We start from the raw sequence: 22,850 nt of genomic DNA, 5'->3' as shown, positions 1-22,850 counted from the left end.
ATTTTGTAGCATTTTGTTCTACCTGGTAGTGATACCCGCTCCCTTCTCCAAGTCTCATGCTCTCTCTCCAGTGCTGCTCTGTAGACCATGGCTTTTGGTTGGCTCACTAGAATAATCGAATACATTAATCTATGTTAATGTTATAAATGACTCCTAATGGTTCTGGGCTTTACCTCTCCCCTAAGAATTTACATTTTAACAGGGATTTTTCGAGTGACACAAAGTGACTCTAATAGTATCCATTTTAGACACTGAGCAGGCCATTTCAGTGTGATTCAAACACACTAAAATCCTGAGCTTAGGGACTTTGTATCCCACCAGAAATACTAAGAAATATACACTTAATGTGGTGCATTAGTCCCATACCAGTCTATTCACATTAATATTCTTCATGCTCATGCAGTGTGGTATAATACCAATCATTAGACACGGCGCTATCCACAGATGAACTGTCCACACTGTTCGTGTACTTTGCCACTCATGTGAGGTCCTTGTTTTTCAAGCCTCCCAAATCATTCAAGCAGAATTAACTCCATACATGACATTTTATTCTGTCCCTGTGGAGCTTGTTACAGTTCTTACCAATTGCTCAGGAAGAATATAAATCTTTCAAATGAGTGTATTATGCAGTATTCATGCCTTGGAAGTGAAATTGGAGGTTTAAACACTAAAAGAAGAAAAGCATTCACAGCTGAGTCAATTACAAGAGTATGTGTTCTTTGAAAATTGGCTACATAGCTATAGCTAGAAACTTCTTGTTCATTTGAATTTCTGGACACTGGGAGTACTTGAATAAATGTATGGCCAGGTAAGTTAATAAAGTGACAACATTACTGAACTGTTTGTTAAAGCTGGCTTTTTTTTTCCCTGCAAAAAAAAAAAAAAAGAAAAGAAAATATTGAATAGGCCCTTTAAGGCCAGTTTACTCTAATCAAATTTTGCTATCCTTATATAATGACCTCAAGTCATCCTAATGCAATGAGAAAAGGAGACAATTGGACTCTAGATAAAGAAATATGATTAGCTTTTAAAAATATGAAATAAAATTAGGCAGGGAAGATCAATGAGGAACACATTTCTGCCTAATTTTATGTGCCACTAATTCCCGTGCCTTGTACAATGCCTGAATTATCATGGTGCCCCCAAAATATTTGTTCATGAATGATTTTTGAATGGAGAGGAAGAAGCAGAAGAGGAGAATAAAAAACAAAGCAGAAGAAATAATAACTTATATTATCATAGTACTTTTAATTTTTCAAAGAAAGCTTCTGGTAACTATTTTTGGTTACAAAATAGCCATGAATATACATAAGGAATTTCTACTAAGGACAACTAGCACAGCTTTGATTAGTTTAGCTTCTCTCTCAGACTCTAAAATTAACTGTAGCTAAATCTAAAAATGATAAATGTTTTCTTAGAAATATATTGTTCATCCATTTTTATTCAACAAGTATTTATTGAGCACTATTTTTTAAAATTCTTTTAAAACATTTTACTTACTTATTTTTAGAGAGAGGACGGGAGGGAGAAAGAGAGGGAGAGAAACATCAAGGTGTAGTTGCCTCCCACACACCCTCTACTGGGGGCCTAGCCTGCACCTCTGGTATGTGCCCTAGACTAGAAATCAAACAGGTGACCCTTTGGTTTTTAGGCTGGCACTCGGGCTGGCAATCTGAAAGGAGGTACTATAATATGCCTGGCATTCTCATCAGGTCTGGGGAAACACTAGTGAATAATATATTGGGGGTTCCTACCCTCATGATACCTTCATTAAACAGATAATTAACTAAAATCACTTACATGGAGATAAATGATACCTAAGGAAGTATTCAAGGTTCTGACAGAATGCATGAAAGGAGGAATTACTTTATTTTGGATAGTCAAAGGGGTTTTCTTTTATTGGTTGATTTTTAGTTCAATCTGTTGTCTGCTTCTATTTTATTTATTTTGTTTTTTAGCTTCCACATATAAATGAAACCATACATTATTTTTCTTTCTCTGACTTATTTCACTTAGCATAATACTCTCAAAGGCAGCTTTCTTGAGAAAGAAATACTAAGCTGAAATTTGACCAAAGTATGAGTTAACCAAGCAAAATGCAGGGAAGACAGGTAAAGAATATTCTGGGTTCAAATATGTGCAAAAATGTTCTAAAGCAGAAAGGGGTTTGGCTAGTTTGTGACTTTGAATGGAGGTGGTTGCAGATGAAGCTCCACAAAGGGGTCGTGCCTGGCAAGTGTGTAAGCAAGGGTAACAAGACCAGGAGAATACTGGCCCCATTCTTGGAGCTTTATTCTTCATTCTAAAAATAATTTATAGCATTGGGAATTGTTCAGTAGTCCAAGTTTCTGTGTATACAAATATTTCTGGATTCTGTGTTAAAACCATTTAGAAGAATTAGTCCAAACTGAAAATGGGGCCAGCTAAGAATAAGAAGGCAGCAGAGGCTACAGAGAGATGGGGACAGGTTCACGATATTTTTAGAAGGAAGAAACAACAGAGTGGTGAATGACTTAATGTAGAAGTTGAAACCGACAAGGAGTTAGTTGAAACCGACAAGGAGTTGTCGGTTTTCTGGCATGAGATCCTGGTACATGAAGGGCTTTACCATCGTAAAGAATCCTGAAGGAAGCGTACTAGGTAGGGATAATCAATTATTAGTTAAAGTTGGGACGTGTTTACTTTTGTCTGCCCTGGAGCTACCTAAATGTAAAAGTTAAGTAGGCTTTCTAAAATATTCATTTTTCATCTCAGAGAAGAGTACAGGACTGTAGCTATAGACTTCAGGGGTGTCCAACCTTTTGGTGTCTCTGGGCCACACTGGAAGAAGAGCTGTCTTGGGCCACATGGTAAATTCATTGTTGACACATAATCACACAAAAAAATCTCAATGTTTTAAGTAAACTTATGATTGTGTGCTAGGCCACATTCATAGTCATCCTGGACTGCGTAGGCCACAGGTTGGACACCCCTGCTAGCTGGTCCTACCTAATCTTTAAAGATCTAGTCCCTGACAAATCTCTACTTCCCCTTGCCAACCACACACACATATGGTTGTTTTTTTGTGAAAGGGACAGCATATTCTATTGCAGAAAAGAAATCAACAGCTTAACAGCTTGATATATAATAATTCACATTAAATTAGAATTAAATACAATAAGACTTTTAATTTCAAGCAAGTTACAATTGGGTTAAAAGAACATATCAAAACAAACTGTCCTAGATAATTTTCTCAAAAGTCTTTAAGTTCAGACTTCTCAGAAAATCTTCCCCAAAGGATCTTGAATTGTAGACCTGAGGGAAGGGGTTTCTTAGCTTTTAAAACACATAGGAAGCTGTGATCCTAAATCACAGTAAATGCAACTTAAGAGAAGGTCACTGAACTCTCCATTCTTTGAAAACACCTTAGCACTTTGCTCCTTTCTTATAGTAATAACTGACTTCAGAGATATTATAAATATTTGTGTGTTTGTCTTAATTTCTCTTCCTGAAATAAAAATCCCTCGAAGGCTTGAATTGTGCTATTTTAATCTTCTATTTCTTGAAGATAAACAGATTCCTTTGTAAATATTAGGCATTTAAACATTTTGTTCATTTAATTGCATATGATGCTTACCTCTAATGATTTATTTTTAATTAAAAATCACATGCGCATTTATTAGTATAAAAGGTTAGAATTCAAGGTCTTTGATCAAAATGTTTTTTCTTATTAGTTCCCTGATGATTTTACTATAGAAAAAGCAAAGTATACCTAACACAATGTTTAATACTTAGGGATAATCTATTTTAAAGATTAAATTAAAACTTAAATTTATTCCTATTTCGTATCTTCATAGGGAACTTAATTTTTGAGTGAGGTTTTCTCACATGGAAGAATAGAATAAATACCTTCCAATATCCCTTTCATAGGTATTTTCTTGTGGATTTACAGAAGCTAGGCAATACTGGTTACTGACTTTGAAAATGTTGCCAGTATACAAGGAGAGCAATTACTTCTTTAGGAAGAATGTTGGTAGCAGATAATATGCCTAATTCTAATCAATCCTAAAGGGAACCTAAGTTTTCAGAATTGATGTGTATTTGAAAGAAAAAATGATTTTAAGCTGAATATGGGGAAAAAATAAAACCATACAAATCCTTGAAAGATTTCAGAGAAAAACTATTCAAAACGTCAGTCAGTAGGATGACAAAGAGATATGAACAAGGATTGAACAGTGGTCATTTACTATATAATTTAGAAATAAGTATCTCTGATAGGTATATTCTTCTCTAATTTGTATGATTTTCAAAATGTACTAATATGAATTTCCTCTTGAGGGATCGTTAAGTCAGCCAGACTGAGTTACAGTTATGTAGCTTGGATAGGGGAAAAGTAAATTATTTGGGACTTTCGCCTGCCTAGAGCAGGATACCAATGGAAAATTGCTAACAAATATTTCCATTAGAGATGCCAAGAAATGAAATTATGGGAAAATCAAATTCAAAGTAATCAACAACTTTGTATCTCTGTTTTCAAACTCCTAAGGCTATTTTATTTATAATCATACAAAGGTATGACTTCAGCTATTTGTCAATATGGGATCTCAAATGATGAATGTGCTTCGTGGATACCTAAAGGAGCCATCATTACATTCTTCTCCTTTATTCCTCTTGAAGGAGCCATTTATGACTTATTCACATATATTGCCCTACTCAAGCCTTTACACGTGAGAGTCTAGTGAGTAAAAGGCAGGTATTTGAAACAGCAGTGCATATAAAGCTTAAATAATGATGGAAAATATGGAATGATTTTTTATTTCACAAATGATATATTATACAGTCAAATTTTCCAACAAGATAAAAAATCCAGAGCTTCTGCCCAGAGGTTTCTCCTCTTCTATAACTTATAATAGGTTATGCAAGTTACCAACATTCCAGAATCAAGATATTAAAGAAATGGATTTAGAGGATTATCAGATGTGGACTGTAGTTAATCACTTTTAAAATTTTACAAAGTGCTTATTTTTTGCTTCAGATACAAAACTCAACTCCTTGGGGAGCGCTTTCTGATTAGCAACATACTAATTGCCCGCACTTAAATTATACTAATTCAGTTCAACTGATGAAGAGGTCTTGCTGAATTATGGGAAGTTTAAAAATAAGTACATTTTTAAAACTTCAATAGTAATATTCAAACACATATCCTGAAGGATTTGCAGGAAGAGATACAATTATTTATGGAATGATGTTTTATATTCATAGTAGAACCTTGAATTAAAATTTCTAGATGAGAATCATACCCATTGTAGGTGAGGGTAAGACATATTCAGGGTGAGTAAATAAAATGGGTATGGGAGGAGGCATAGTCAAAGGAACTCACAGTCTAAACAAGCAGCCAAACATGAGGGGCCCAAAGGCTATGTTTTTCTAGGCCATGAAATAATGCTTTATGTGTATTCAATGCCAATGTGTTTTTAAATGAATGGTATGACAGACTCTGCTTGGAAATTTTCAACGGATTCTTTAAAGTAGCTCTTTGAATGAGTAAAGCAGTTTTAAAAACATCTTTTCTGCTTTGATTGAGGAAGAAAATATGTTTCCAAGTGATGTGATAACAAGAAAATTTGATGGAAGAATGAAATATGGCTGGATTTTTTATTCTAACAATATTTTGAGTCTTTGGGTCTCAGTTTCCTCATCTACAAAATGAGGGTGGTGAACAAAATTATATTCATACTTAGAGTCCTTTCCAAAGGCACCATTAACATAGTTACTTCTGTAATGCAAGATCCAGACACTGATAAAGCAAGCAAATAACCAAATAAAAACACACGGTCACATCAGTTATGTTTTCCAGAGCATAGTTTTTCATTATGCAGTAGATGTCCATTACTGGACCCTAAAATCAACATCAACTTAATGTATTTCAACCATCATTGATCAAAAATAGAATAAAATGGGAAATATGAGAGGTCATGGCAAGAAGGACAAATATTGTTTCTTGAAGCTCTTATTGTGGTAGCTTATATATTATGTATTAATGTGTGCTTGTACTGAGTCATAGTGTACAACATATTTGTTTTCCATTGATGTCAACAATATTTATAAGCCCCTTATTTAGAATGCCTTTATTTGAGCTAAAGGAGAAAAAAGGCTTTTACTTACCAATAGTGGGGTCATGGTAATCAGGAAACTGATGACTAATAAACTGCATCGTCATTGCTGAAAAAAAATAAATTCAATTTAATAAAAATTCACCAATTTTTCAATAAGATAGTCATGAATGTACCCCATCAGTCTTTTAATAGGTTCTAATGAGTGACTTATTTCTGTGAGTAACTAATTATACAACATGAACCACAAAATGATGATGATAAGAAAAAGCTCTAGAGGAAAAACATGTACCTACAGAGAAAAATAATGCCAGATAATTCTCTGGAATAAATATGGTCAAATTTTACGTGTATTTTAATAAAATAAGAAGGCTCTTGATATAATGGGAATGTAAACTAGAGGTAGGATCTTTTGTGCTTGTTCTGGTTAAACAGCTGGTATTGGTTGGGAAGATCTTTTTACTAAAGGCCCTATACATTCCCGGGTACTTAACTTCCTCATCTTCAAAATAAAAAGATAATCTCTGAGGTCTCTATTGGTAATAAACTATTATATCAGTTTTTATCCTTACCTTTTTCACATTTGAAAGTGTCTGCCACTTTTAATTTGCCTAATCCATGTTATTCAGAACCCTTAATTTTTATTATTTTTTTTGGTATCTCACAAATTCTCTACATTCTTCTTAAATGTATATATTTATAATACATTTTCAATGTTCCTTTTGTAAAGTTTCCTCATGTAACTTTTCATTACTAATTACTAGCAGATATGGGGCATTCTGAAATAAAGACACAAACTTGGGGAAAAAATAGTGTATAACAGCTCTCTCCTTTTTTTCCCCCTCTGTGTGTGTGTATATCTGAAAGAGAGAGACAGACAGAGAGAGAACTCTATTTTTGACCAAACGTGAGTCACGCTCCTCTGAGCCCTCTTCTCAGCAAGGCATTGACATTGGTCCCTGTCCTTGCTATGCTAGTATACCTTGCTTGTAGCAAGAATCCTGCTCAGATTAGATTAGTGAGACTCTCCCATCCTTGATATCTGATTACTCTCAATATCAGATCAAATTCCTTATCCTCTAATCTTTTAAAAAAATGTAATTAAATGTATTGGGGTAACTCTTGGTGTCCTGTTTTCAGCAAGAATGCTTTCAAGTTCATTCAGCAAGCATTCCCCCTGCTCTTGATGTCTCCTCTTAATTTTCCATCCAACAGTGCCCACCCCTACTCCTTATCTATAAATCCCCCCTTTTCCCTTGTATTTGGAACTGGGTCCAGTTTTACAATGCGTTCTCTTTTCCCTCATTGAAATAGTTCCTGAATAAAATACATTTTTACCACTTTACTGTTTGGCTCTGGTTCCCTTTGACAGTGTGTACATGCTTCAGCTAATGTTCAGAGCAGGGAACACAGTTAAATTCAACAAACCTGTACAAGGCACTAGCCTTGCTAACACTGCTGAGAAATAAAAAGAAATGGAACCTGAGCCAGTGAAACAGAATTTCTGTTTACATTTTAACGCTGTTTTCCTCCTGTCTTTGCACTGACAAAAGGAAGACTCCAGATGAAAGTACTACTCAGTTTGGTAGTTGAGGGCGAGTTTTTGAAATGCAAATCAACATACCTTACAGAGAGCATATTTCAGGTAAACAAACTGAAAGCAGCATGTGTATTAGGTGGAACTCAAGGAGAATTTGGAAAATGTTTCTCATGGGTTTTAAAATAGCAGTCTCCTCTGCTGAGTCGCCAGCTGGTTTACTGTCACAGAGGTCAGATGCCCGTCCCATAATAAACGATTGGCTTGACTAGTCCATCAACTAAATTTCAAAGATAGCTCAGACTCAGTAAATTTAAAAATAAAATGAAGATATTCCCACTCCACCCTGTTCAAAACAAAGAGATATGCAACTAATGTGATGAACAGCCTCACCATCCAGCCTTTGACAGTCAATTATTTAGGCTAAAATCTTAAAGATGTCTTTGGACACTTCCCCTCTCGTGTCCTCCATCTGGTCAACATAAGTTTTTAGTTTTACCTCCAAAATAGCTTCCAAATAATTCTTGATTCTTTCTGATATTCTTCTAGTTCAGAATCTTATATTTCTCTTGAAAGTCTCTATTGCATGCAATAGACAGAAAACTGAATTCTCTGTAGCTATTTTCTTTCCATTCTGTTAGAACTTTCATGATGGTTCTAGAATCATCACTTTAAAAATAATTATACCATTCATGTGTCGGCAACTATTAGGATAAAGACCACAGTCATTAACGTGTCAATGGGTACATGATAACATGTACCCATCAAACCTTTTCAGTCTGGAGTTACATCATTACCCAAACAGCTACTGTGTTCTCAGACTTACTGAAGTACTTTCCTCCACAAGTATGCCTCATCCTATGGCTTAGAATGGCCTTCACCTTCTCCTTCATTTTGTTATCATACTAACAAATGTTCTCCTTGACCAAACTTGAGCCAGGCTCCTCTGAACCTTCATCTAAACTAGGTCTTGACTTTTAGCTTGTGTGTTCATCTCTGTTTCACCCAGTTTTAGCAAAAATCTTGCTGAGTCAGTTTTAAGTGAATTCCCCACATTAGATATTTGATAACCCACAAGGCTTGTTCCCCAACATTCCCTGGCCTACCTTCAGGAACTATTCTGCTAAATCTGATTAACCAGAATCATCATTACTCTTGTTGTTTCCTTTTTAGTAATTTTCCATGCACTAACCCCCCTACCCTACACCTTGGGTATAAATTCCCACTTGTCCCTGCTGCATTTGGAATTGAGGCCAGTTCTAAACTGAGGTCTTTTTCTCCCATTGCAATAGATTCTGAATAAAATCTATTTTTAATGCTTTAATTACTGTCCAGCTGTGGTTTCCTTTAACAATGCTAATAATGATCCACATCTTTGCACAAATGTCATACTACCCAATCAACACATTGAAACTCTTGATCTATCAGGTGCCAGTGCATGACAGTCATGGAAACTACCAAGAAGTGTTAGAAAACATTGTGTGTAATTATGGCCTTAAGTTAATTACCATAAACTCAGGAAAGCTTTTGGAAAATAGATATATTTAATATTAGACAGTAGAAACACAGAACCAGTATCAGAAATAAATGAATCGGTCAAGGATTTATGTGTTACAATTATTTGTAAGAACACCTAGTATATATTTAGATGAAGGACTTTGTGCTTTAATGGAAACCTGCTGCTTATTGTATAATTGAAAAAGCCCTTCAATCTCAAATCTTCTGATCTACCACTGAGACAAAAGCAAAGAGAGATCCAGCTGAGCTTTGTTCCAGAACTTCAAAGATAATTTTAGAAAGATTGATTTGTAAAAGTTTCTTTTGTGTTTTAGAAAGTAGATGCCTGATAAATCTCAGAAACATTTCTTTTTGCAGAGATAATATGTGAAATAAACAATTTTTGAAAACTCTCACCTAAATATCTGTCAAGTTTAATCTGCTAAATGCTGCCAATTGAACTGGGGATGAAATTTTAGTCTTTCTATGATGTATAGGCTTACATGCTCAAAAATTTGGGATCCTATTTTCCTTCATTAAAGAGCCATTCTGTGAAAAAATCAATTGCAATTTCTCCTCTATTTTTATCATGCATTATAATTGTATTGACTTCATAATATCATAATACATTGGTTTTTAAGAACCTAATAAAAATGAAGGTCTATGTCTCTTTTCCAAAAGGTACATTCACATATACCTATGTACACAATATTGAACGATAAGTAGGGATCAATAGATCCTTAGTAAAAACACGTGTCCAGCAAATACCCACACTTCATAAATGAGCTTTTTATTTAAAAAGAGGACATCCATGTATAATGTGATACAAGGGCATCTGAGAACTCCAGCTTCAAATCTGCCCCTAATGAATTTCTAGTATTCAGTTTAGATGTTAATTTTTATTATATATATATTTTTAAAAATAAAAGATTTCTTTGATGAGGCATACATACTTCCTAACACTTCAGTGTCAACCAGTAAAATGGATCAAGTTGACAAAACCTACCTGGCAAGCATAGCAAACTAATATTCAATATATTTAGGAAAGATATAGGAAGTAGGGCAAGATATTAGAAACAAATTCTAAAAATATTATCCTAGAACTTACCCTGGCTGTGGGTTTGCTATTCTGTAAAGGATAGCAAGATTCATCTTGGAAAAATTTGAACGTGAACAATCTAACATTGAGGCCCGGATAACCTTTCCATACACTTTAGAAAATCTGCTAAGTGAGCAGAGTCAGAACATTTCTCAGGGTTGACCCTGTAGTCTTTCGCTAATGGAAGAGTCTTTTTGTAGGTATGTATTTGAAATAGTTAAGGAATGGTCTACAAAGTTCTGAACCTCTGAATGCTATAAGGATGGATTTATTGTGTTCAGAGAGTCACTCAGTCAAAATCATTGCCAATGTACATTTAGCAATTCTTGTCTCTGAGACTCTAAAACTGAACTCAGCAGGAGTCCATTAGCCAGAAATAATTATGCTGAGGAAGGTGTGAAATAATGGGAGGCAAGCACAAGAATCAGTTGGATTTCATCAAGTATCTTAGGGATATTAGTCAAAATAGAATTGTGTATATGAATCTGACAAATACCTGTTTTTGACCACTGAACCTGTTCAAAGTGAAGCATTATGGGATGTAGCTATCATTTGATTTTAGGAAGGCTGTTGATTTTCACAGGTTAATCTTACACTCTTCTCCCTTTTAAAAATATTTTATTATTTGTGTATTTTACCATGGTATGCAGGAGTTTCTATCAGCTTCTATCATATCATCTACAATTAGAAATAGTTTCCAATTTTAATTTTCATAATTTATCTTGTGTTGTCATTGGATGTTCATTCAAGACAATATTAAATAGTGCAGGTAGTGATCACTTATTTTTTTCTTGACTTTAGTGGAAGAAACTTTTTATTTCTTCAGTAAGCTACTGGCATTCATATGGTGATGCATTTACATAATTCATCATATTATAAAAAGCCATTTCTGCATTTTTAAAACTTCAGAAGGAATAGTTGTATTTTTCAAAGGAATATTCAGTATAATGGAGATAACCATGTGATTTTTTTCTTAAGAACTATTACAATGATGATATGTTAACAGACATATTAACATTGAACCAACCTCACATTCTGGTACTACAACCTATTTGGTCATAATGCCTTATTTTTTAATGAGGTGTTAGAGTGTGCTAATAATTTATTTAGTATTTTTAAATTATAATCTATAGGTGATATGTGTCTGCATTTTTTTTCAAATTTTTTTTATTGTTGTTCACATACAGTTGTCTCCACTTTCACCCTGAATTTTTCTTTTTTGGGTTATCTTTACTAGGATTAAGTATCAATCCTGTGCTTCAATTATAAAATAATGTAGGAGATATTGTATTACTTTCTATGCTCCAAAATAATTTATATAGCATTGGAACTACATGGTCTTAAAAGTTTGGTAGAATCTGCTGTGAAACCACCCTGACCTGTTTGTTACCTTTTTAATAGAGGCATTTTCTTAATAACTTTTCTCTATTCTGCATATGTTTGTCTGTTTATGTTTCTAACTGAACTGGAATAATTTTAAGAAAATGTATTTTCCTAAGAACGTACCCATCTAGCTTTCTAATTTTATTTTAAAAGAAGTATGCAAGCTTATCTCATGATTATCTAAATTCCCATTGTATCTAGTTATTACCTCCTTATAATTTTTTATGTTTGCTGGCTCCATTTTTATTTGTTGAAACTAGCTAGTAATTTGTCTCTTTTGTTGGTATTTTTTAAAAATTTAATTTTGATTTCAATATGATCTTTACTGATTTTGCCCAATGCCCACTGATTTTTTTTTCTACCTTGCTGTTTTGCATTAAGTATTTCCTCAGGCATGGCTTTTATTTAGATTTACTTTTCATTAACTCATTTTTTATTCTTTTAATTTATGTTGGTAAAACATATGTTATTTAAATCATTTTTATTGTTATTCTATTACAGTTGTCCCAATTTTTCTCCCTTTGCCCTCCTCCACCCATCCCACACCCCCCTCCCAAAGTCAATCCCCACACTGTTGTCCATGTCCATGGGTCATTCATACATGTTCTTTGTTTAGCCCCTTCCCCTTCTTTCCACTGTTATCCCCCTCCCCTCTCCCCTCTGGTCACTTTTAGTCTGTTCCATGTTTCCATGCCTGTGGTTCTATTTTGTTTGTTAGGTTATTTTGTTCATTAGAGTCCTCTTAGAGGTGAGATCTTATGGTATTTGTTATTCACTGACTGGCTTATTTCACTTAACATAATATTGTTCATAAAATATTTTTAGATAATGAATTGTCCTCTGACATCTGTTTTATATATTCCTCATGTATTATGATATTATTTTTCAGAAATTTATAATTTATATTTGTATTTTTCTTTCAACTATGAATTGATAAATAAAAATCATTTCTGAATTTCCAACTGGAAGAGACTTTTGCTTATTTTATTTTCAAGTTCAGTTTGTTGTCTTGTGATTACAGAGCATTATTTCTAATATCCCCACTTTATATAATTTACTAAAATTGTTGGTGTCTTGCTATATAATTAATATATTTGATAAAGTATGTTATAAGAAGGTAGCACTGATACAGGCATCAGTAAAAATTATTTTGTTGATTATATTTTAACTCTTATATCCTAATTTTTCTACTGTTCTTTCTTTTATTGAGAATGACATATAAACTCACCAACTAGAAAAAATGGCTTTGTTTTTTGATGCATAACTATTTTAACAGTAATATTCTCATTGTACTTTGTGGCTTTTATTATTAAAAAGTATTATATTTAGTCCTATGATCCATTTTAAGTTAATTGACCTGTATAAGGTCTGTGACAAGATAACATTTCTTTCCATGTGGATGTTTAGTTGTTCCAGCGCTATTTGCTAAAGAGACTGTCTTTGCTCTTTTTTATTGTCTTTACTCCTTGTCAAAGATAAATGGACAATTTTAATGGTTCTCTGTTTCTGGGATCTCTATGTCACTTACATATTTGTACATTCTTTCACCAACACCACATTGTCTTGATTACTGTAGTTTACAGTATGTCCTGAAGTCAGGTAGCATCAATCCTCCAACTTTGCTCTTCTTCTTCTATGTTGTGTGACAATTCTGAGTCATTTGCCTCTCCATTTAAATTTTACAATCAGTTTGTTGATACCCATATGATAACTTGCTGGGATTTAGTTTGGGGTTGCATCAGATATGTAGATTAAGTTGGGAAGAACTGTATCTTAACAGTTTGAGATTCTTAATCATGAACATGGAATATCTCTCCACTTATTTAATTCTTCTTTGAATTTATTCTTCCAAATTTCATACCTTTCCTCAGATAGCATTGTATATATTTTGTTAGCTTCCCCACTTTATTCTTTACAACAAAGTGACAGGAGAGTGAAGAGAGAGAATTCGTGGAGGATTGTATGTGGAGATTTTTGGAAAAAAGTCCTTCAAATACTATGCATTACTTTATCCAGATTCTTTTGTCATCCAGTTGCTTGGCTCCGTGTAACAGTTATGAGACTCAGGTGCATGTCAGAAAGAAAAGGAAATGGGTCCTGGTGAGCACATGGTAAACTCTAGCATATGAAGAAAAGGACAGTGAGAGGAAATATGAAAACAACAAATGAAAGAAAATAAAATGTCACCCTCTTCCACTCTCCAGAAAAATCTTTCTCTAGAAAAATGAATTAGAGCTTAATGCTATTTTTCCTTTACTAATTTCCATGAAGGTTACATCTAAAAATTTTAAATAAAGTATCTTTTAATTTTTGTTGAGTACCTCAAAAATTATTATGACAGATCACACTTCTTTAAAAAATATTTAGGTGACAGCAAACTACATAGTGGAAATCTAGAAAAAATTTTATAGATTTAATAATTCATTAATTAGCTAAGAATATGTCTTAAATTTTGGATAAAGTGTTTTTATTTTCAGTTCAACTCTGAGGCCATAATGAAAAAAATTGGGATAATAGGAAATAGCGATAGGAAGTTTGCACACTTCATGTGTATAAATGTTTCTCCTTATGTCTATTTTGTCTCTCACTGGCTTTATGGATACAGAGAAAGTACAGAGAGAATGCAAATAGAGAAGACATTTACAGGTCAGACAAGGTGAGTCATCCACTGTCACTTTAACAAAGTAATTAAGGATGAAACTAAATAATATTTGGTAGACTCAGCCCCTGCCTTTTGATTTCTGAAAGTATTGCAGTTAGTGGATGACCCATGTTAGCAAACAAGAATACTTTTTCCACCACAGAAATGAACATTTACTTAACATTAAGCTGAAGATAACATCAGTAAGTACCTGATGTATTTTTATATCAAAGACACTTTTGCTTTATTAGTGGCCATACTATTAACATATGTTATGTAAATGCAGTGCTTGCCCAGGCCTTATAAAATATTCATTAAATGCATATAGTAAATAATGGGCAATCACATCTTCAATGTTCATACAAAACTTGTGGTGAGAGATTACATACAATCATTTTTTAAAGCAAACCCATTTGGATTGAACTCTTCTTTCTCATGCATATGTTTTTTATTTAAATTTCCATTTCATTATTCAGATATTCTGATAATTTACTATTTCATTTTAAAGTTTAATTTAAACCAACTGTTTCTTGTTTGCATAATTCAACATTAACCATCAAATTTACCTATGTGAAAAAATGGACAATATTACATATCACCCTCCCTGGAATGTCAGTGGTATTTGCCCAGAGGCAGAGGCAGTCAGTTATGAGAAAGGGAAATTACAGAAAGAAAAGAGTCATTTTCTACAGAATCTGTAAGAGATTAAAGCATTGAATAAAATCACAATATTTCATTTTTACACTTCTTGCTTCCCCGCCCCCCCGCAAAAAAAAACAAAGAGAAAATAAATTGGGTATCCATGGAAAAGTATTAAACTGACACACCCTGGAGAATGATATAGTTTAATTACACCATTATTTAATTACAATTACATGAGTGAGATAGAGGTTGGTAAGTCACTCCCTTCCTTTTGGGACTTGAAGACCTTTCAGTGGAGTAGGACAGGTGAGATGGAAGTCCGGCCACTGATATTTAGTCCCTCCTCACTCAGTTTGTTGTGGTACCTTGATAAAACTACTTAACCAGTCTGTCAATTTTCTTGTCTGGAAAACACGAGAAGGAAGGAAAGGCAACTTACAGCTGCACCCAGAGTAAGCATTCTGCAATACCTCTTCCTTCCTTCATCTCATTGTCCTCGCCATCATCATTACTGATTTGTCATCCATTTAGGATCTGGTTCTGTTCATTGTTCTCTAATTTAGTTTTCTATTTAGTCATTCTTTTCTACCCACATTGGGTTTCTGGGACTGTTTTAAATCTTTCCGGCCATGAGACTTCCAAAGGAAGAGCTTTTGTTGGTGCTGTTCCCTCTGCCGGAATGCTCTTCTCCCAGATAAGTGCTGGGCTTGCCTCTTTCAGTATATTATTTGCATGCGATCTCCTTTGGGAAATGTTCTTTTACCACTGAATTTAAATTGAAACTCATTCCTCCTCACTAGGACTCTCTATGCCTTTTTTATGATGTTCATTCATTCACTCCTTTATTCTTTCTTTCATCTGTTCAAAAACATTCATGACATGCCTCACTCTGCTTTAAGTGCTTAGAACACATCAAGTAACAAAATGGACCTCAGTCCTCTGGGGGCTTACATTCTAGAAGACGGCAGGAATAAAGAGGGAAACAAAATATAAAAATGAATACATATTTGACCCCAGACTGTGTGGCTCAGTTGGTTGTATGACATCCCTTAAACTGAAATGTCATGGTTCCATTTCTGGCCAGGGCACATGCCTGGGCTGCAGGGTCAGTCCCTGGTCAGGGCACTTACGGGAGGCACCTAGTCAAAGTTTCTCTCACACATTGATGTTTCCCTCCCTCTCTTTCGCCCTCTCTTCCCTTCTCTCTGGGATCAAAAAAAAAAAAGGACACATATTTATATACACATTAATAGCATGTTAGGTGGTGACAACTGCCATGAAAAAAGTAAGATTATTATAGGATCATTATTAAAATATAAATGTTACATTCAGATAAACTTCTGCTAAAAAATTAATGAATATATAATTTCTAAGAAGAATAGGAAAAATGTCACATTTCCCACTATTAAAGAACTTGTTCGTGTAGTTTTAAAGGGATATTACTGAGTATTGGATTACTATGTCTTATATCCCAATGAATAATATATTTATAAGAAATATAACATTTTTATTTAAAACATCATTATTTAAAACAAGCTAGAAATTATATCCTTCAAAAGAATTTAAATTTAGGATGAAATACTTAGATAGTAACCTTAACATGTGTAAGTTGGGTACCTAATTTTTCAAAATTCCTTTAAAGACAATTTAACAAAACTATTTTAAAGACCATGCAGTGACTTAATGTGGCTTATATAGAGCTATCAAGCAAATTGGTGGGGTCGTAGGACTCCAAAGCCAAATACTTTTCATTGTGTTAGTTGCTTCTTAGTAATTCCTCTCTCTTACCTGAAAATCTCTGCACTTCATGAGTGGACAACAGACAGTTGATGAACAATAAATAGCATGGGTAAGTGAGAAATATTTGTTTTATAAATTAATAAAGAAATGAATAAATCTAAAATTATCTCTCGACCTACAGTTAAACTCAGGTGAAAATAGTTGATAGTCCTTTTGTTTTTCCACCAGCACTCACATTTATAAACAATTTCTAAGATGCATAAAGTGGAGAGGCAGAAACAGCCTCATGAAAAGACAGCCTCATGGGATATTTCACAAGGAGGGCATGTCACCCTGCGGAGAACCTCGAGGGAGATGAGGTGGTGACCACCCTGGAATGCCTTCAATCAGGAATGAGAAAATCCTCTTCAAGTCAAGGTAATAGGGAGGTACTAAGAGTGGTGATAGAACTGGGTCTTCATGGAGTTTGGCAAAGATGTCCAAATGCCCTTCCTTAATTCTCTTTATACCTTTTAGTACTGAGTAGTTTGAACTTTGGGGAAGACTAAAAAGAACACTGACTGAGAAGTTAGGTCAGAGGAAATCCCAATCTCTACTCTAATGCTGCCACTCTTTTTTTTTTCTCTAATTGATGCAACTCTATAATGAATGGTGTTTTCTCTAGGAGGCATTCAACAGGTTCTGGAATTCTACCAAACTGTCATCGAGGAAGAATATAGCAGTGGTGGTTTGGTGCCTTCTAACTCAAAAGTGTAATTCAACGTATTTATATCAGGATGCATGGAACTCAGCAGCCCAGGCCAAAGCCCAAGCTGTGCCTCCAAGAGCTGGATCCTCTCCACCAACTACTATTTTCTTAGAACAAAAATGTCACGCAGCAGCATAGATGGCACTGGAGAGCTTTACGCTAAGTGAAATAAGCCAGGAGGTGAAAGACAAATATCATATGATCTCAGCTATAAGTGGGACCTAATCAACAAAACAAACTAACAAGAAGCATATAACCACAGCCACTGAAATAAAGAATAAACTTTATTCTTCACGCAAAAATGTTCATGATATGCTGACAGTAACCAGAGGGGAGGAGGGAGAAGGATAATGGGGGAAAGAAGGGGAAGGGTCATCAAGGAACATGTACAAAGGACCCACGGACAAAGCCAAAACGGGGAAGGACTGAGGGTGGGAGGTGAGCATGGGTGGGGTAGGGAAATGTGGTGGTGGGAAAATGGAGACAACTGTACTCGAACAACAATAAAACAAAGAAAACATTTTTAAAAAAAGAAAAGAAAAGGTACATGTAGATATGAGGATGGTTAAAAAAGGGGAGGTTGAGATTTGAGGGTTCATCAAATAGATTAGAAAGTGTCCCAGTTTGGTTGGGGGATGGTGCTAGACCAGGGAAGAGGATGGAAAACGCAACGCTTACAACTCTCCACTTCTCTCAGGGTTTCCTTTCCCGCATGTTCCTCTGCACGTCCCTTCTTCTTCATCTCCCCATGAACCCTCTGCTGACAGAAAGAATGGTGCTTTCCACAACATTAAAAATTCTATTCATCTTCACGGCGGGATGTTCAAGGATGATTGATGGGACACAGAAAGAAATGATGGATATTAAAACTCACTATTACCAGTCATTACTTATTTGCTCTATGCTGACAGTTTATTTTGTACTCAATGAAACAAAGAAGAAAAATAGCCATTTTCACCTATCATTTCTCAAGTATTGTATCATTTAGGCTAAAACCCATTTCTCTAGGTAAATAAAATACTGCTGAAGCTCTGAATACATTTACTACTATGAGTAAATATATCTTTTACCTCAGCTCCATTCTTAGAGTATAATAATTAATGGAGCCAATTATTAGAGTCTCATTCATGTGAATGGGTGATGATAACCAGAAAATATCCCAAAATCCTCACTTTTAGAATGTATATATTGATAATTTGTCAGGAAAGTTATCATAAACATTAATATTTGGTCTATATCAGAGTGTATGTTCTTATTATTTTCTAGGACAGCTATGCCAAAATATGATGCCTTAGCATGCTGAATATTTTAAGCTGAAGGAATTTAAAAACGGTGGGTGCGACTGGAGTCTGACCTCTCCAGTCTCCCCCTGAAGCAGGTTGTAAGCTCCTCATGTGAGAGCGGCCCTCCCTGTACGCAGAAGAGAGCAGCATCTCTATGTCCAAAGACAGAGGGCTGCTGAGCGCAGTCGAACAATCAGGCCCCACTAACCACCCCATCTACCATTTTACTACCCTTGTCTCTTATTCTTCTGTTGTATCGCATTTTCCGTGACTTTCCACGCTTCGTCGAGCCTGCTGTAAAAATGCTTACACTTAACCACATCTTCAGGTCTTCATTTCCTTATGAAGGTTCCAGTGTCATGTAACACTTATATTAAGTAAACTTGTATGCTTTCTCTTATTAATCTGTCCTTTGCCAATCCAATTTACAGGGTCTGAGCCTGAGAAACTAGGATGGATAGAGTAAGAGATTTTTTCTCTCCTGCACCAGTCAGCTGCTCCCTTCACCAACAGGGCAGTGAAGTGCATGAGCAGTTTTCTCCTGCCCCGTTGAATCTCTCTTCTCTCTGCCTGAAGTTCCCCATTCAGGGTGTTGTGCCTTGAATGCTTTGGGTTCCTGGATGTTCTTAAAATCATCCTTGTATTTTTCTACCAGATTTATAGTCCATGGCACAACAGATGCTTCAGCCAGGGAGAAAACTCTGAAAAGGCACACTTTTTCCATGGCCTTCCCCAGATCATCTTTGATTACATTAGAAATACTAAAAATTATACTAGCCTTTATAATAGTACACATTTTTTTCATTTAGATGTTATTTTAAACCATATGTTTCTTCTTATAACATGTATGAAATGATGTAAGTCTCAAGGCAAAGGGTAAGAGACTGGATTTCGGAAGCAAGATTTAGAACAACCCCAACAGTCTGGGATGATGGAATCAACCCAGAAAGAGGAAAGGTAACTGATTATTGCAAAAGTTTTGCATTTTAGTTCAAATTTTCAATTTCACTATTACAAAAGTATGGAATGAGCTAGACCTGGTACATGACAGCTATTCAAGTGAAAAATGACAAAGAGGTGATGAATAGGTCCACATAATTATATGACACGATAAAATTTGAAGGGAATATGCAAGTTAGGGTAGATTGTGACTTCATGATTAAATTTCAACAGGTCACTCGTTGGGTTTATTGGATTTGTTACGGTGACATGGGCCAGCCTTCCTGACAAACATGCTTCCTCCCCAACACCACCCGGAGGTGAGGTCTGCCCACAGCTGTGCCTCTTCTGCTGGCCTCCAAACATGGGATGGGACAGGGTCTGGGCCACCTGGTGAGAGGAGGCACTGTGCAGGCAGGCGACACGGGTGCTTCCTGTCAGCGATGACAGAAATGAATTGTGCTCTTTCTGTCTAGGGCAGTGGCACCGAACTGTGGCCAAATAACCCCTAGGGGGTTGAGAGACCCTGTCACAGGCTTAATGAGGTTCTCTCTTTTCCACCTTTATAACTTTGTGAGGCTGGGTTTGTTTTCATATGCTCAACTAAAACAACTTACTGCAGCATACTGACTACGGGGGCAGATAGGAGACTCCAGTGTCTTTCAAGCTAGATTATCTGTGGATATTTTAAAATATGCAAAACAATGCCATTCTTCTAAAATATTTTGTTGTTTTGGAAAATAAAGACATTTTAATGTTACTTATAAGATATATTTTTAAAAATTATCACTTGTTAAAACTATTTGATAAATTAGTTTGATTTTGTAAAACCAAATTAGTTTCATAAAACCAATTTTAATTTATAATGATACATATTAATAGAAATAACATGTATAATTTAAATGCTAAGACCAAAATATAAGACAACAAACAAATAGTATCAAAATTTGCTCTAGATCAAAAACAAATAGTATAATGGTGGTTACTAGGGATGTGAAGGAGGGGGTGGTGATAAGATTGATGTTAAGGATACAAACTTTCAACAAGTAGTGGATACGCCATAGTGACCTACTGTACAGCATAAAAATACAGACAACAGTATTGTACTCTAATTGTGTAATGTGGTATGTAGCTACAAAGGCAAGCATATTCAAATACAGTCAGCCACTATGTAGTTAGGCCTGTATGGTTGCTTCTGTACTGAACATGCAGAGATGTTTTTTCCTTATAATTTTTTCCAAAACAATACAACTATTTACATTGCATTTAGATTAGATATTATAAGTATCTACAAATGATTTAAAGTAGACAGGAGGATATGCATAGGTTATGGGGGGAGTAGGTTTATAGTTGTGAGTACATGAAACAGAGGTCATTCTTATATTATTATTTTTGCATTATTTTCCATATGAGCACCTTTAACCTACTTTTGTCCCACATTAAATGTAAGTACCATATCATTTCACATAAGGGATTTGAGCATCCCAGGATTTTGGTATTCATGGCATGGGGGAGTCCTGCATTAATCCCCCATGGATACCCCAGGGATGATTATGTATAAATGTATCAAAGTAACATGTACACCTTAAATCTACACAATGTTTTATGTTAAATGTATTCAATTTACAATAAAAGACAATAGTGATCCCTTGCTCTCAGGAGCTAAGAGCAAGACTTGAAGCAAATGAGAGCAATGAAGCAACTGCTGATGTGGATGGACTCAGGGACATTTGAGTCACCTCTGCAGTCACCAAGGGAGAGGGGAAGGCATGCTGAGCTTCCCATGGTGTGTTGTGCTGGGCCTTGAACTAGTAGACTGAGAGACTTTTTGACTTCTAACCCAAGTATTTTAGCTATCATTGTATTATATTTCTCAGTGTTATCTTCTACTGGATGTAAAGGTAGATGCAAAGCAACATGAAACCCCAGGACTGTGGCTCCTGTTTGGCTTTTGCATCTATATCAATGGTATCCATTATCAACGTGATACTAAGTGTAGCAGGTATTCGGTAAAGATTGGTGACTGACTTGCCATTTGACATAGATAATATGCATCAAAATTTCTGAAACCAGTAATTCAGAGATGGGTGTTGAGATTGTAACACCCAATCGTCACTCTGGTGAAACCGTCAAGGAAACAAGTCTAGAGGATTAAGACATATTCTGGATTGAATTTTAACTCTGTCACATGTTTTTGATTTTGAGAGAGTTGGTAAATAATTTATTGTTTCACAGTTGCCTCCAATATAAAGTCAGGTTAATAATAATACCTGTCATTCGGTTGTTATAAAGAGTAAGTGAAATGATATATGTAAAAAAACAACTAATGACTAGGCAATCCTAAATTTTCAATGAACCTTCTTTATCAAGATTTAAAAAGCTCTTTTATTTGGTATGATTCATATGATTTCTCTTGCTAATATTGTATGGTGGTCTTAAGGTCACATTAGCTAAAATATAATGTTTTTTAAACAACATCTCATACACACACACACACACACACACACACGATACTATTTTCATCTGCTTAAAATATAGTATTTCAATCAACTGGTGTTTTGCTTTCATGAGTACACCCTGTTTGATAGTCCTTTATTATCATGGGAATTCCAGTTGTTCATTTTTTCTTTTTGTTAAATTAATGAGTTGGTAGAGAAGAGAATATCATCAAGGTACTGGTTGCTAAAATTTTTCAACCATGTGCTACAGTGAATTGAAAAAAAATTGTCTGAATTTAGAATATACATCCCACTTACTTCGTTAAGGTTGTTTTCTGTTATTGGCTCTCCTTAGTACAGTAATTGTAGCACTATTAATATAGCAATCCAATTCTTGGGAGTGAAAGTAAAGTGAATTATAAAGAGATAACTGGCAAATCATCATTGACATACATGATGACAGAAAAGTGTGGCATGTGAAATATCTCAAGGACAGCCCGCATTTCCCTTTCATAAACAATGACACAATAGGAACTACCTGGAATTTGTCCTGGGTTTCAGAGAAAGATCATTTGGAAAGAGCTTTCTTAATAGTGTGGCCTTTGGGCTCTGCCATGTACATCTGACCATGTGATATGGCGTGTGGGGAGAAGCCCAGGGGAACTCCTGGAAACATTATGCATTTCACCTTTTCAGTAACATAATGTAGAACCACTGGTCAATGTATTGGAAGTGCTCAGAGCCAAAAGCCTGGGACTCCGTGAAGGTCCTGTACACCTCTCACTCTCTCTCTCTCTCTCTCTCTCTCTCT

The 22,850-nt window shown here is 35.1% G+C and overlaps 1 protein-coding gene across 1 annotated transcript in view; it reads right to left on the bottom strand.

Annotated features, from left to right (window-relative positions):
• Nucleotides 1-22,850, bottom strand: part of RIT2 (Ras like without CAAX 2) — a 288,645-nt gene that overhangs the window by 213,266 nt on the left and 52,529 nt on the right. Inside the window, exon 2 of the mRNA XM_028524669.2 lies at nt 6,145-6,201. Coding sequence (XP_028380470.1) covers nt 6,145-6,201 — 57 coding nt within the window. The remainder of the gene's footprint in view (nt 1-6,144; nt 6,202-22,850) is intronic.

Source organism: Phyllostomus discolor, chromosome 9, assembly GCF_004126475.2.
Source record: "Phyllostomus discolor isolate MPI-MPIP mPhyDis1 chromosome 9, mPhyDis1.pri.v3, whole genome shotgun sequence".
NCBI classification, from domain to species: Eukaryota; Metazoa; Chordata; class Mammalia; order Chiroptera; family Phyllostomidae; genus Phyllostomus; species Phyllostomus discolor.
The sequence above is the reverse complement of the archived record's forward strand: the minus strand, read 5'-3'. Positions and strand labels throughout refer to the sequence as shown.